Source organism: Gymnoscopelus microlampas, assembly GCF_963454915.1.
Source record: "Gymnoscopelus microlampas genome assembly, chromosome: 19".
Lineage (NCBI taxonomy): Eukaryota > Metazoa > Chordata > Actinopteri > Myctophiformes > Myctophidae > Gymnoscopelus > Gymnoscopelus microlampas.
Genome location: NC_139956.1, coordinates 40,114,640 through 40,129,633, shown reverse-complemented (window position 1 = coordinate 40,129,633; position 14,994 = coordinate 40,114,640). Strand labels below are relative to the sequence as shown.

At 42.2% G+C, this 14,994-nt stretch overlaps 1 protein-coding gene across 3 annotated transcripts; it reads right to left on the bottom strand.

Annotated features, from left to right (window-relative positions):
• Positions 1–1,156: 1,156 nt before the first annotated feature.
• Positions 1,157–14,883, bottom strand: LOC311034753 (perforin-1-like). 3 transcript variants are annotated; one of them, XM_084042732.1, is made up of 7 exons: positions 14,383–14,883; positions 8,887–9,017; positions 8,185–8,390; positions 7,619–7,851; positions 6,687–6,858; positions 3,007–3,593; positions 1,157–2,332 (listed from the first exon to the last, which is right to left on the bottom strand). In XM_084042732.1, exons 6-7 carry the CDS (start codon positions 3,558–3,560, stop codon positions 1,669–1,671), a joined length of 1,218 nt encoding a protein of 405 aa, XP_083898858.1. In that variant the 5' UTR covers positions 3,561–3,593; positions 6,687–6,858; positions 7,619–7,851; positions 8,185–8,390; positions 8,887–9,017; positions 14,383–14,883; the 3' UTR covers positions 1,157–1,668. The 3 variants fall into 3 exon arrangements, with proteins under 3 accessions (XP_083898858.1, XP_083898859.1, XP_083898860.1); XM_084042733.1 differs by lacking the exon at positions 6,687–6,858; XM_084042734.1 differs by lacking the exon at positions 8,887–9,017.
• Between the last annotated feature and the right edge of the window lie 111 nt (positions 14,884–14,994).

Genomic DNA, 14,994 nt, shown 5'->3' with positions numbered 1-14,994 from the left:
TCTTTGTACTCAATTCATCATCAATTCCACATTTTGGTGGCATATTAGCAGTAGAATGAATTTAACCCCGCTTGTGCTGAATCTGGGTTGAGTGAGATCAGTGGAGCTCAATGAAAACAAGCCCAAAATAAGGGACTATATGCTACAGCTAGTTGAAAATAGCAGATCTACAAGCTCACAATGCGTTGCGACGCGTTGTGAGCTTGTAACTCTGCTATTTCCCCCCAAAAAATAAATATTTCTTAAAAAAGAGGTCATTTTGGAATGTTTTTGAAACATAACAACACAAATCTTGTATGTATTGGGTTGTTAAAATATTTTCAGATGGGGGGCCGGTCTGCAGACAAATATAATTAATCTGGGTGTCCTTCCTTGCCATGAAAATGTTTGAGAACCACTGGTTTAAGCAACATTGATTGATTGATTGATTGATTGATTGATTGAATACTTTATTATCAGTTTGCAAAAAAAGGCAAGAAAACCGCAAGATACCAATATTTAGAAGCAACTTTACAGGGGGGGAGCCCAAAGTAGCTTATAATAAGCGGACATGGCAACCCTACTCGATGCCCACCTTACGACGCGTCTCATTGGCTGTCCTTTTATCTGCTGTTCACCGGTTTATTCATTCGCTGCCAGCATCCCATCCCATGGCCCCGAGGGATGGCAGGCCTGTCGCGCTGCGATTGGCCCGCCGTTGGTTGTCAAGCAACCACCACTGGGGCTGGTCTGGTGGGTCTGGTCTCTGGGTCTGCAGAGTCAGTGTTGTTATTATGAGTTTCCACTAACACTCAGTGGTGGTGGAAAGTAACTAAGTACATGTGCTCATCAAGTACTGTAGGCTACTTAAGTACACTTTTGAGGTATTTGTACTTTACTTCAGTATCTCCAAATTCCAATACTTTTACTTCTACTCCACTACATCTCAGAGGCAAATATTGATGCATATTCATGCAATGAGCTGACAAGCTCATTGCATGCACTTTCACATGAGTATGAAATGAAAACAAAAAATGACACATTCACAGCCCCCCACTAATATCTCTGGTGTAAGCCACCAGTCCCCGTTGATATTGTAGCCCTCTCCAACGACAACTGTGTGATAATAATAATAAACTTTATTTGTATAGCACCTTTCATGACATGAAATGCAGCTCAAAGTTCTTTACAGAGAAAGAATATAATCACAGAAGAAGTACAACCATTTTTTTTTTCTTTACATTTTTATCCCGCGATTTTTGTAACCCATTTTTTTCACCCGGTGCCAATTTCCTAAGTGATCCTGGGCACTACACCAGCCCTACACCAGCGCTACACCAGTCCCCCACAGCCTAGGGAGGCCAGGGCCGAGCTTATGCTTCGTTCAATGCATGAGAGCCAACTGACCTTCTTGTCACCTGAAAGGGGGGAGTTTCCTCGGTAGGACGTAGCGTGTGGAAGGAACACGTTATTCCAACCAGTTCCCTTCCCCTCCATCAGGCGCCCCGGCTGTCATGGGGGAGGCGGTATAGCGACCAGGATTACTACATGTTTTTGTGAGGGTATTAACTACCCTAGGAGACACGGGGAGAACATGCAAACTCTACACAGAGTAGGCAGAAAAGTACAACTAATTTAACAATGAAGCAAAAAAGAAAAGCAAAAGCATAAAACAACATTAAAATAAAATCAAAAAAAGGCATGACCCCTCCCAGGGGGAGCAGCAGTCGGGAGAGGGCAGCTGTGTATCATCTGTGGATCATTTGTTTGAATGCCATTATCAATTATATACTCTCTAATGGCTTTTCGCAGGTTGGACTTAATCTTTGCGTCTGCAACCAACTCGTGCAGTGGCGACAGATTGAAAGACAATATGTCAGGCGACGTTTTAAGGCTGTCCTTCCATTTTGTGAAGCCGGCCGAGTCCTCTGTCGTCAGAGAAAACTCTCCGCTCCAGCCGTTTCCTCCAACCACCTCAGTCATATGCTTAAGAAAACCGTTTTCGTCATTTGTCACAGTGTCGCGGTTGTTGAGAATCTTTCTACATGCCTCACTAGTCATGTTGGGGGCCACTTGGGCCAGTTTCACGAGCCCCTGCCCAACCATGATCCCCATGTTCATGCAGTGCTCCACCTGACCTACAGTGACAGTATTCAGGGTGGCCAGACAAGTGTCTATGGTCGTCACTTTGTTCATTCGACCCCCCAGGTCCACCAGACGAATGTAGTGCGTCCCATAGATCTCAATGAAGCTGCGGTATGCCTCAGTAGTGTTGGCCATGTTCTCCAGTGGAAGAGACTGGATGTCTTGCTGGAACTGCACTGACAGAGGACTTCTGTTGGGCACTCGAAATCTACAGTATGAAGGAGAAGGATGGCATGTTTCATTAGCTTTGAAATATGGTATGGTTAGTTGTTAGTCGTTGTACAGTTTGTGTCCTCAAGTGTTCTGTTACCTTAACGTTAAACGTATTCATTGAGCACCACAACTACTCAATAACTAATAAATAAATAAATAAATAAATAAATAAGTATTCTGTGTGTAGTGATTCGCGCCAAATGTATACGTTTTATAAGAAATTGAATATAATACACAAGATAAGGAGGGTAGGGTGTATATTATCATTTTAGATAATTATATATGAATTACATTATTACATTATTTAATTATCTGTTTAATTTCTCTGTGGTGAAAGATTTAAATGTTTATTTAAATGTACAGTATACCATGTTGGTATATGTGAAAATGTACACATCAAGCGATGCCGCTTGACGTCTCCTTTTTCAACATGTAGAATTATAGTATTTTGTTGCCTGAGGCTTGTTTTTGATTTGTTTTGTATTTTTTATTATATTGCATATATTACATTTTTTGACTTGGTTGTCTAATTTTAACATGTTCGAAATAAAGATTTTCATTTATATAGGGTTTAAGTGATTAAAGACGATGGAGAGACATGGGGATGATCTTGGATCAGCCCTAATGACTTTAGATAGAACAAGCAAAGAGCAAAAAACATGATCTGACCTGTAGTGTTTGCAGTGGAACTGGTTGACGTTGAGAGAAGTTTTCTCTGACTGGAAAGAAGAGGATGAAAAGCTTTGCACCTTAGACTTACTGCCCGCCATCTGCACCTCACCCTTCAACCCACCCCCTTTGACCGGCAGTTCTAGCCCCAGACGCCAGTTATTCATTATCACAGAACTGGCACTCTGCACCGCAGAGGTAAGCGAGGAAAAGGTCTGATTTACACTCTTGCAACGGTCCGAGTGAGTGTGCCAGTCTGCCATGTAGTGAGGAAGCTTCTGGAACTGGTCGTCCATCAGAGGATTAGTACAAATCGTGCAGGAGCTTGTTGGGCTCAGGTATTTGTTGACTTCAAACACATAAGCACCAGTAGGCTCCAGCTTCACCACATCGTAGCCCTCTCCCGCTTGGTCGTGCCCCGGTACGAACGGGAGAGTGTGACATTGTTCCAGGGTACCTGCGCGGCACATGAAAGCTCCATCGATGGCATCGAGGTTAGAAATGATCAGGAAACCCAGGGTCATCAGGGTGTGACACATGACTGAGGTCACCATTGTCTTTTGCCTCCAGCAGTCTACAAGGTCTCACTAAAAGAAATTGGTACCTGTTACTTTACTACAAAATGCACTTAGTCTGGTCATTGATAATAGCTGAGCTTTCTTGTGGCCCCTGGAACATACTGTATTACATGTTCCAATGTAAAATTAGATGGTTGGTTCTACAGGATGACCCTTTTAATGTTTTTTCATAACCGTTAACCAAAGCTCGTTAATGGTTAATCAAACATTAACAGATATAAGAATAAAATGTAGGCTACTATGGATGAATATTAGTGACTCACTCAGGGTCCCAAATTAACAGCTACAGTGAGTAAGTCACCCAAAAGAAAATCACTTGAATATACACACAAAACTAAAAAAACATATCAGAAATTCATACATTTATCGTCGTGTAAACACTCAATTCTTACCGTCAGTCTCTCGGAGCTCGCAATGGAAAATGACGAACGCACCAATGACACCCTGTCAACTAGTAACACTGATGCCTGCAGGACACTTCGTACTGACTAGTGAGCATCCACTCTATTTATATGGGTTTGGTCTACCCATGTGGGTGAAACCTTCTGTTGATTAATCACGTGACTTGGTACTGTCTTACATGACGCAACTCAGGCTCCTGCACTGTGCTCTAACAGTGGCTACTGTCCTTATCTGATCTAATCAATCAACACCTGTTTCTCTCATGCAAACCCCACGTCACATCCTCTGCTTTGGAGCCGAGACCACAGGCCAGAGCCGTGGCCCTCACAATCTGCATTTGTTTTGACCTTTTCTACTAAACTTTAGTTTATACAATTTTAAGTAAGCAGAAAAATACACACATATAACATGGCAATAATTATACGCAAACTTCCCTGCTGAAAAGCTCGGATAATTCTACACTCACCTTCCATCTGCCTCCTGTGATTCTTTAGTTGAGACTTTCAATTTGAGACTGACATACTGTTATTAAAGCTGCTTCTGCATTGAAAACCAAGACAGGCAAAGTTCAAGCCCCCTGGAGGAACACAGGAGAATGAAAGTGAAGATGCACCTGTGACAGTATAAGCCTACAGTGGTTTAGCAAGGATGAGGAATGTATAGGTTTTAGCGATTAAATGATCTTGATGGAAGGTGGATGATGGGTAAAGAGGATGGTGGCACACACATGTGCAAATGTACAGCGATCGAAGAAGAAGGGGAAAAAAAGAGATTTACTGATCATTTAGTAAAGTCAGTAGGCTAGCTATAGCTATGGCTCCAAACTCTGGAATTATCTTGCTGAAAACCTTAGAGTCATCAACACACCAAGTTTCATAAACAAACTTAAAGCACGCATGGAGCACGATGTAACTTTCCTCTTCAACCTCGGATTTGAACCCGGTTTACAGCGCAAGTGCTGAATTTGTATTACCATTGAGCTAATAAAGCCAGCTCAGGGGATAAATTGAATCTTGACCATCAGGAAAAAATTTGTCGTCAGATCCTGTTTCTAGGTGAGACATGACCTTTGACATGATCTAAATGTCTCAAATACTCTCAATAAAAGAGCAGGGAGACAAAATACAACCACCCCAATTATATTGTGCACATACTCTACCATACCAATTGGACAAAAATATTATTGTATTCATGAAAGAAAAGTTAACATAGTTAAAACACATCTAGTTACAGTTGTTTTTAACTAGGCCTATGGATGCATTAAAGGGAGTCCCTGGTTTTATGTTTTTACATGTTCTATGTATTTTTTTATTTACTGTTTTACTTATTATTATTTTGTATATATTATTTGTATTAAACCCAATATCATTTCATATCATATCAGTTTCTGTCAAGTACTTTGTAAACTTAAAGGGATATTTTACTTTCAAATAATAATCACGCCCCCCTCACCCTTTAGTGAAACATTCTAATGCTTGAGGGGGCCGTGATTTTTCCATTATCTTTTCATTTATTTTCCATATCTTTTTGTAATGTTTATTTTATTTGAAAGTGAAATATCCTTTAATGTGGAATTCAAATATTATGAATATTAATATTAATATTAATATTATTATTTCAAACTAGCCGAATAGCCACTCTGTAAGCTATTGGCATACAAGTGTTTGTCTTTGAGTCTACATATAATTCAGTACAATCTTCTCTTCAGCCTCCTATTAATGATTAGTTTGTGTATTTGCTTCACAGGCTCAGAGAAGGAGATAGTAGGCTAACAGTAAAGTAGGCACACCTGCGCCTGAGGACTGAGGTATGTATGCTTGCTTGCACCATATAACTCTATACCAGTGGTTTTCAACCAGTGGTCCGGGGACCACCATTGGTCCTTGAGGGGGTTCCAGGGGGTCCTCAGCCAAATTAATAGTTAGGAACCCAATTGACCCTTATGTGTCTCTGTAACTCTGAGAGTGTACAAATGGAACGGGTCCATTTGGTTCCATTTGTACACTCTCAGAGTTAAATGAACACTAATGAGACCCCCCTAAGGTGGCTCTGAAGCTTTAATCGTTATTCAAGCATAATGAATGTTGTTTTTTACGACAGCACTTCCATTTTCAGTGGCCGCAGCCTAAGTGGAGGCAAAACATTAGCTGTACACGTTAGACAATCAATACATGGATACCAACACGGATACAGGATGGGTGGGCACTAGGGACATCTGGGCACCTCGATGTAAAATCGGCAATTTTGTCCAAAATGTTAATGTTAATTGGTCTTAGTAATGTAAAGTATACATGTACAACATGTACCCTTCAACTTCTTGTTTATGCCCCAAAATGACTGGATATACAGGTTGTGTAGCAATTTGTAGCAATTGTAGAAATATTGGACCTTAATTGTCGAATGTTTAAGCTTGTTCTAATCATGTACACTTTAATTTGCTTAAAAACATTTTCCAAATATATATATTCTTTACATTTTGGAGAAAAAAAAGCCAATTTAACACTGAGGTGCCCACCTATTGTATCTTGTTACTGTACCTTCTTGAACACACACCTGACACACATCATGCGCTACTTGGCTGAGTTCTGAGAGAAAACACCTATATTCCTTAGTTACCCAATCAACTTCTGATGAATAGGCATGACAAACCTTATATCCATTCCATACCTACAACATACAATACTTTTATGTAAACCTTACCTGATTTGAAGTGTGTGCTAGAAACACAAGCACCGCCTCATGTCCAATCCTTTTGTTTTATATCTTTATATTTAACCATTAGTTGTCTTCAATTTATTTGACCAGCAGTGGCAGCTGTTATGCGGTTACACTTGGCTCAATTCGCTTTGTAGATTACAGATCCGGTCTGGGTCTAGAGCAGATATGGAAACGTTATGTGCCTTTATGTCTGTCTGCAAATTACAGGCTAGTAGGCGGGCTCTAGACCGCATCAGACTGGTTTGTTTGGAACATAAACCAGGCTTTCCAAAGCCTGGTGACGTGAGTTTATATGTGATAATTTCTCAAGATGGAGCCATTTACTCCTTTAATTTTGGAACCCAACAACACAGCCAGATGACACGTTAAAGATGGCGAGTACCTAACCTACTACCAAATAACTTTACTACCTTTCTGAGGTGATACATGTTTGCCTCCAATCCAATATTCCTTTGTTTTGCCTCAATCATTCATGACGTAAGAACAAAAGGGGCCTATAGTAATCATTGTTTAATTGTCTCTATACTATAGACTGTAACTTAATCACTTTCAACCTGGCTCATAGCGTGGCACCGAGTGCCGCACTATGAGCTTGTAGATCTACTTTTTTAGATTATTTTTTTTAAGTGGGCATTTGTAACTCCAATCTTTGATTCTGGCGTCCCTGGAACTAAATATTTTACAAATGTTCGCTTTAAAAATATATGTGTATTCCAAGATTTGCACACATTTTGACGATTTTTCAAAGATAGCAGATCTACAAGCTCATAGCGCGGCACAGAGAGTGCCGCGCTATGAGCTTGTAGATCTGCTATTTTTGAATAGCCGAAGAAATCTTAAAATGACACAAATGATGCTTTCCCGGGCTCTATGGGTTAAGAATGAACTAGGGCTTGAGTGGTGAACGTTCATACCTATGGCGCTGAACGCGACAAACTTGTTCTCCCTGGGGTTGATGTTTTGGTCATAGGGTCTGTTCCCCCACATGTGAGCAGCGCTGTTGACCAGCCAGGTGGCGTTCAGAACCAAGGTGTACCTCAGCAGAGCTGGGACGAAGTATGCCACCCATAGTGTCTCTCCCCACAGGTACCAAGGCACGAACATGGGGAGGCCAAACCACAGGAGCAACACAGACGGCTTGTAATACCTATAGAGGGGAAACGGATGGAGTTCAAACCCATGTACTTATTATTTTCCTAAGTGGAATTTGTTTTAGTTTAATTCCCTCAGGACTGACAGTGTACATATAATGTGCTTGTATTTAAGCTCTGATGTAAGTGAATGGCATACACTTTACAACTGGTATTCTTCTATGTCAATCTACCAATGGGCCCCTTCCCATTTTCTTAACCCTTTACATTTTCTAATACAAAACAGGTTAAATCAACAATGCTACAAAAAGAAAAGGAAGGAATGCTAAAAACAGATTGAAGCCGTTTAGACTTAAATACTTCCACTTGACTGATTTAAATGCACTTACTTCCTTTGAAACATCACAACTTTGTCAGCCTTTAGGTCGCTGAGCTCCAACTTTTTTCCCTTTTCAATGACGTCGGGATGCTTGCGCACCAACAACCAGCCAATGTGGGCATAAAAGAAGCCCCGGGTGGCGTTGTGAGGGTCAGCATCGGTCTCTGAATATTTGTGGTGAACCCTGTGGTCTCGAGCCCATTCAAAGATATCATTCTGTGGGTTGATGCAAAGACAAAGATTACATACACTGTGCAGTCAAGATGGTACTTACGCTGTTATGATAACTGCCATTATACTGTTACTTCCAACTGTGCGTGTGTGCATGTTATGACTGTCTGTGACCTTAAAGGGATATTTCACTTTTAACGTGTTTGGGGTCATTTAAACGTCTACTCAGGCTTTTGTGGGCATACAGTTTTTAAGTTGCTTGATTCAGTATTTAGATATTTGATATTCAATTTATCAGACACGCCCCCTTCCTATATAAACCCATTGAAACTTCAAACTCCATTTTAACCATGATAGATTCATCGAAAACACCCGTCCTTGGTTCTGGTGACTGACATTTGTGTTTTTTCAATTACTTTTTTCATTCATTTTATATATTATAAATTTTATATCATTTTCTGGGAAAATGAAAAAAATGAATTTACCAAAAAAAAAAAGACATGTTTGAAAGTGAAACATCCCTTTAACGCTCTGCAGTTACCTGGAAGGCCATGGAGTTAGCAAGAGCAAGGAAGATTCTTAGGGGCACTGAGGCCTTATAAGATCTGTGGCTCCACAGTCAATGAGCTCCTGCCGTCACTCCTAAAGCACTTACCAAAAAGCAAAACACAGCTGCGGGAGAAACAAAGGAGTTCGTCATCAAACAACACTATAATAACTTTCTCGCACATTCACACCCCATGGCATGAATCGTTTATTGTACTTGGATGACTCACTGTGCAAAAATGAATTTGTGGGGGCGTCAACACATGACTACTAAAGTCGACATCTGGGTGTACAAGGAACTAATTGGAGCGATGCTTTTCAACCAGCGATCAGTGAAAAGGGAAATAGTATCAATTACTCCAGACTATTCACAAATGAGTTCGAAGCCGGTGAATGTAATTGAGTAATTACATGAGTTAAGGGGGGGCATCTTGTGTCATTAACCCATTTAGATCTGAGGCCGATTTTAAAAATGCCTTCTAAATCCTAACCTAGGTTTTCTGAAAATCTTAAATCTTTTATTCAAAATACATATACAAAGCAACATCGAAAATGTCATTTCCCGGTTTTAAAGGTATAACAACGTATAGGCTTTCCCGGTCTTGGGTTAAACTGTGATAATGTCGGTGCTCGGTCCTAGGACACATGGGTATAACCATGGATACAGCCATTCTAAGGTTCAATTCTAGCTGAAAGCGGTGGTGATCGAGCCCTCGGACCTTCGCAGCGTTCTCGCACGTTGGGACATGTGGCAGCCGGCGTGACTTTACATGATTCCAAACCCTCACACTCTTGGGATTCTGCACAAAGGAGCAGACTGCCGTGTCCTAAGAACCACACGTACTGTAGGTGGATGTGAATTCTACTTTAAAAAAAAGTAATGTTTTGTACATGGAGAACAAAATCCTGTATAACGGTTCAATCAGACATGACACCTGAAAGGGCAGAAATAGACAAAGATACCTCTGAGCAGCAGCTAAATAAGAATATCAGAAATCACCAGTCATTGGTAAAACAACAACTGGACGCTTAAATAGGAACAGCCAAGTTCCTGTTTCAGTGTCGTGAAGTGCACAATAATGTCTATAACAAGCTGTAATTAACAGGCGTTATAGTGACGATTCAAACAAAGATTTCGCCACTCGGCTGGGTACAGGGATTATCCGTTTTTGACGCGTTTCCATTACAAGTGAATGTCCAAACATGTGTTGCTGTTGGGTGAGGTTCCCATTTATTCATTTAGGCAGAGAATTACAGCAAGTTTTGTCTATGCATGTTAAAACGGTAAAAACCGTGTGATCTCCTCCTGTGTACCCAAACATTTCCATCATTAAGTGGCTTGTTGCACCTGTGTCTATATGAACCTGCTGGTTGCCACGGCAACCAGCCTCAAGGTGAACCCGCCCACACCAGGCTTAAAGGCACAATGACAGAATGGCTCCTTCACCCCGGCCCCTAATTGGGAAGGTATGATGAACAATTAACAGAACACAAAAAAAAAAAAAAAAGGAGTCATAATAAACATTTAGCTCATAAATTATACAGTGCTTCTTCAAGTAGAGCTTGGATTGGTAGTAGTGAAGCAGTTGATTGACACTGAAGCCCTGACAGGGCCTCCACAAAGCATCTCCACATTGTCCTTCTATGGCGGCTTCTGGCCAAGAGAGTTGGTCTTCTCCCCAGACATGACCAGCTTGAGGACGTTGCAGTCCTCTGTCAACACTGTGGTGCTGTTGATGTTTAGCCTAAAGGCCTGCGCTGTAGGCTTCCACTTCCCTATGGCCCACAAAGGCTGGTGGAAGTCCTCGGACAGTCCTCCGCATCCTGAGAAGACATCCGGCATGCAGGACTTGGACATCTTTGGTTTCTGTGATTGCTGTGCATCTGCTGATTCCTGTGCAGCAGAGGCCGTTCCTTCACAAACAGCTGAGCGGACATGTTGTGATGTTAGAATTTCTGGTGAATCCAGCACCTTATCAGGATCCCTCTGAAATAACTTCAGATCCAAGTCTGCCTTGCTCCTGCGTCCTTGCATCCTTCTGGGAGCAGCGGGGGACCTCCTGGTGTCTGCTTCCTCCAGGTTGATCTTAGTCCTTTTGCCCTTCCTTTTGAGACTCCGAGAGCACCGTTTGACTGTGCACTGGTTTGGCATAGTGACGCCATCCATGCAAGAATGATCTTCCAGCGTGCATGTTGACTTATCAAAGATTTCTGGGACCCTCCAGTCCTCATTTGACGTTTTCTGCTTCTCCAGTGCCTTCCCGTTGACATCTTGGCCATACTGGGCGACCAACAGCTCCTCCAGCCTGACGATGGAAGTCCTATTGGCGTGTATAGTTGGACAGCTTCTCTGGCCATTACTATTGCCCCTCAAAGGACCGCTGATGACCCACCCCAATAGGGTCCTCACGGCATAAGGTCCATCGCCTTGGCTGTTGATTATTTCCCAGGGTTCCATGAGTGTCGGTACATTAACACCGATCAACATTTCAACATCAGCGTCTATTTCTGGGATTTTGACATCTTTCAGATATTTCCATTTGTCGATATCTTGCTGTGTAGGAATGTTACTTCTTGACACAGGGATCTTGTCATGAGTGAACATCTCTGGGAGCTCCACAAATTGGTTACCACCCAATTTGGACACCTCCAGTCCTGTAAGGATTTGGCTTTTGACAACACTGTCTTGTCCCATCGTACGCAATAGAATGTTGGTACTGGTACCCTGCAGATTCAACTTCTTCATTAGGTGATTAGTGCAAAAGGTTGCTGTACTACCAGGATCCAAGAACGCATAGGTCTGCAGAACCTTATCTCCCTTCTTAGATTTTAACTGCACTGGTACAATGGAAAGGGTACAGTCTTGGTCTCCGGCCCCAGTACAACCATACGCCTGAAGAGAGACAAGTGCACTACTGACTGTTGTTTCCTGTTTTTTGTCTTTGTTGTGAATATGCAGAATCGTTGGATGGTTTAGATTACATTCATCGCACGTCAGGTGACTTCTGCATTCCTTACTCATGTGGCCAGCCTTCAAGCATCCAAAACAGATTCCTTTTACTTTCAAGAATTCAATTTTCTCCCTTTGAGAAATTTGATTCAACATTGAACACCTGAACAAGGGGTGTGCCTCTCCACAGTAAAGACAGGATTCTGAGGCCAACTCCTGTGATGTTATGGATTGTTTTACTGTACTGTGTACTGTGGGCTCGGGAGTAACAGTGTGATTGATAGCTGCGATGGTGGTTGCAAAACTGCTTTCCCTGATGTTACTCCTGGGTAGCGGGCTGCTCCTGGTTGCTGGCTGTATTGAGGTGTTTGGTGGTCGTGGATCTGAAATGTCACCAAAAAGAGGATGAGACAAGATTTTGACTTGTTTCTCAAGAAAGCCCACCATATCTGTGAATGTGGCCCTGTAGCCTCGTTGGTCTTGTATGCCACAAGCCTTAGACCTCCATCTTTCCCGCAGCTTGTATGGCCACTTCAATATGACCTGCCTCATGTTTGATGGGATGTCCATTTCCTCCATATATTGGATCTCCATCATCACGTTGCAGCACCCTCTCAGGAACAATGTGAACTCCTGCAATGCCTTAATGTCCTCGGCTTTAATAGGAGGCCATCCGAATGCTTTGTCCATATATGCTGTTGCTATTAGATATTCATTGCCAAAGTGCTCTTTCAAAAGCGCTTTAGCTCTTTCGTAGCCTTGTTGTGGCAGCATGTGTAGGCAGCTTCTCACCAGCGCTCTGGGCTGCCCCTTGGTGTATTGCTCCAAATAATATAAACAGTCTTGGTAAGTGCTTGCTTTTGCTTCAATACAATGTTCAAAGATTCTAATAAAGGAAGTAAACTGTAATGGATCCCCATCGAATACTGCAATATCTCTTTGTGGTAGAGTGGCTGCCATTTGTTGTTGTACAAGCATGGTGGTGATTTCGTTTTGTCGTTGCATGATTCCACAGATAGTATTCTGATCAACTGAGCCTTGTAATGATGATTGCACTGGTGTCTTGTTTTGTGCAGACAGGGGCCGGTTTATAGGTTGTTGCTGTATTTGAGGTTCAGCTGTCGAGGAATTGATATTCTGAATGATGTTCCTTGGAGTAGATACATGTGACAGTCCCATGTTTGGCTGTTTTCTGAAGGTGGGATCCTTTGGTCGTACATCAGGGGTGTATGAGACAGGTGGTGCTATTGAGGCTTGATTCAAAGTAAAGGTGTCCACTTTTGGCACAAACTCCTGTGCTTTTGGATTAAAAGTAAGGCCTTGCCTTCTAAGACCTTTGCTTACATAAGAGCTCATTGCATTTGAAGGGGCTTTTCCACCAACATCACTGCCCTCAAGCACAGAAACCCTTGCATTAGCGGCTTTTATTTGCGTATCAAGCTCCAATTGCTCCTTGAGTTTCCTCAGCTTTTCCTCTTGTGCCTCTATTTCATGCCTCCTTTGCAGAGCAGCAGCTTTCTCCATTAGAGCTGCCTTTTCTGCCTTTGCTTTAATGCATGCAGAGGACACACCAGAACCTTTACTAGAGGCCTTCGACCTCTTTGACCTCTTAGAAACATTAGACACACTGTCTTCAGGGTTAATGTCATCTTGATACTGCTGAACATTTTTACCCAAATCATTATTTCCATTGTCACCATCATCATTTGCAATTCCATTTTCCTGCAACCATTTTGATACGCTCTTAATAAATACATCACCACTTGTCATCTTTGAATGAAACCATGCATTTTGTTTACTCTGCTCATCCTCAGGCATAGGATATTCAGTGAGCAGTGTGTTATGGAGCTCAGTAGCCTTTTGATACAAGAGTTTGAACCTTTCCAAATTTTGATGGACATCAGAGACATTTTCCTGGGAAGCCATGAGATCAGTGATTTGTGCCTTTAATTTGCGTGCCTGTGCAACATTGCCATTCCTTTCCGTTTGAAGCCGTTCCATTATCATTTGGATTCCTTTAAGAGTTGGCGTTCTTATTCTTTTTTCCACCTCAGAAACACCTTGCATTTCTGCAGAACCAGTTTGTTTGGTAACACTCATTTTCAATTTCAACCAAGCAAACCAACAATAAAACAGTGCATATATTTGTTTTCACCCAAAAAATAAAATGCACATTTGTTTGTAACCAACAATAAGACCGTGTATTCATTTGCAACCAAAAAATAAGACCTTAGACAGTGCTCATTTTTCAACCAAAAATAAGACCTTAGACAGTGCTTAATTTTCAACCAAAAATAAGACCTTAGACAGTGCTTAATTTGCAACCAATAATAAGACCTTAGACAGTGTATTTGAATTTGTTTGTCAGAACGCACATTGGTGGTAGTGAGAAAAGCGTTTGAGAATTCAGACAGTCAATAGTCAGTAGCTTTAAAGAACACCTTCGTTCCTCAAAGCAGCCTATACGGCCGCGATCAAAGTCATTATACGGCGCGATGCCGTTCCAAACAAAGGAATGTGTGGGTGTACTGTAGTACTAACCAGCAGCAGCCTGGTATCCCTTGGCTTGTGTCAGTATCGGCGATCCGTTGTCCGTTCGTTGTGGAGCGGAGGAGCGGCGGCGGGGGGGCGGCAGCAGCGGCGGGGCAGCGGGCGGCGAGCAGCAGCGGGGGGGGGGGGGGGGGCTCTTGCACTGCGACCAAAGTTGTCCAGGAACCATCCAAAGCTCTTCTTCCAGGGCGCTCCACTTATCCAGGAAGAGAGCAGCGATCCAATGTCCAGATGAGATGATAGGTGTTTATCCAGGGTGTGATGACTGTCTTCATTTGTCCAAATGAGACTTGGTTTTTACTTGTATAGTGACGATTCAAACAAAGATTTCGCCACTCGGCTGGGTACAGGGATTATCCGTTTTTGACGCGTTTCCATTACAAGTGAATGTCCAAACATGTGTTGCTGTTGGGTGAGGTTCCCATTTATTCATTTAGGCAGAGAATTACAGCAAGTTTTGTCTATGCATGTTAAAACGGTAAAAACCGTGTGATCTCCTCCTGTGTACCCAAACATTTCCATCATTAAGTGGCTTGTTGCACCTGTGTCTATATGAACCTGCTGGTTGCCACGGCAACCAGCCTCAAGGTGAACCCGCCCACA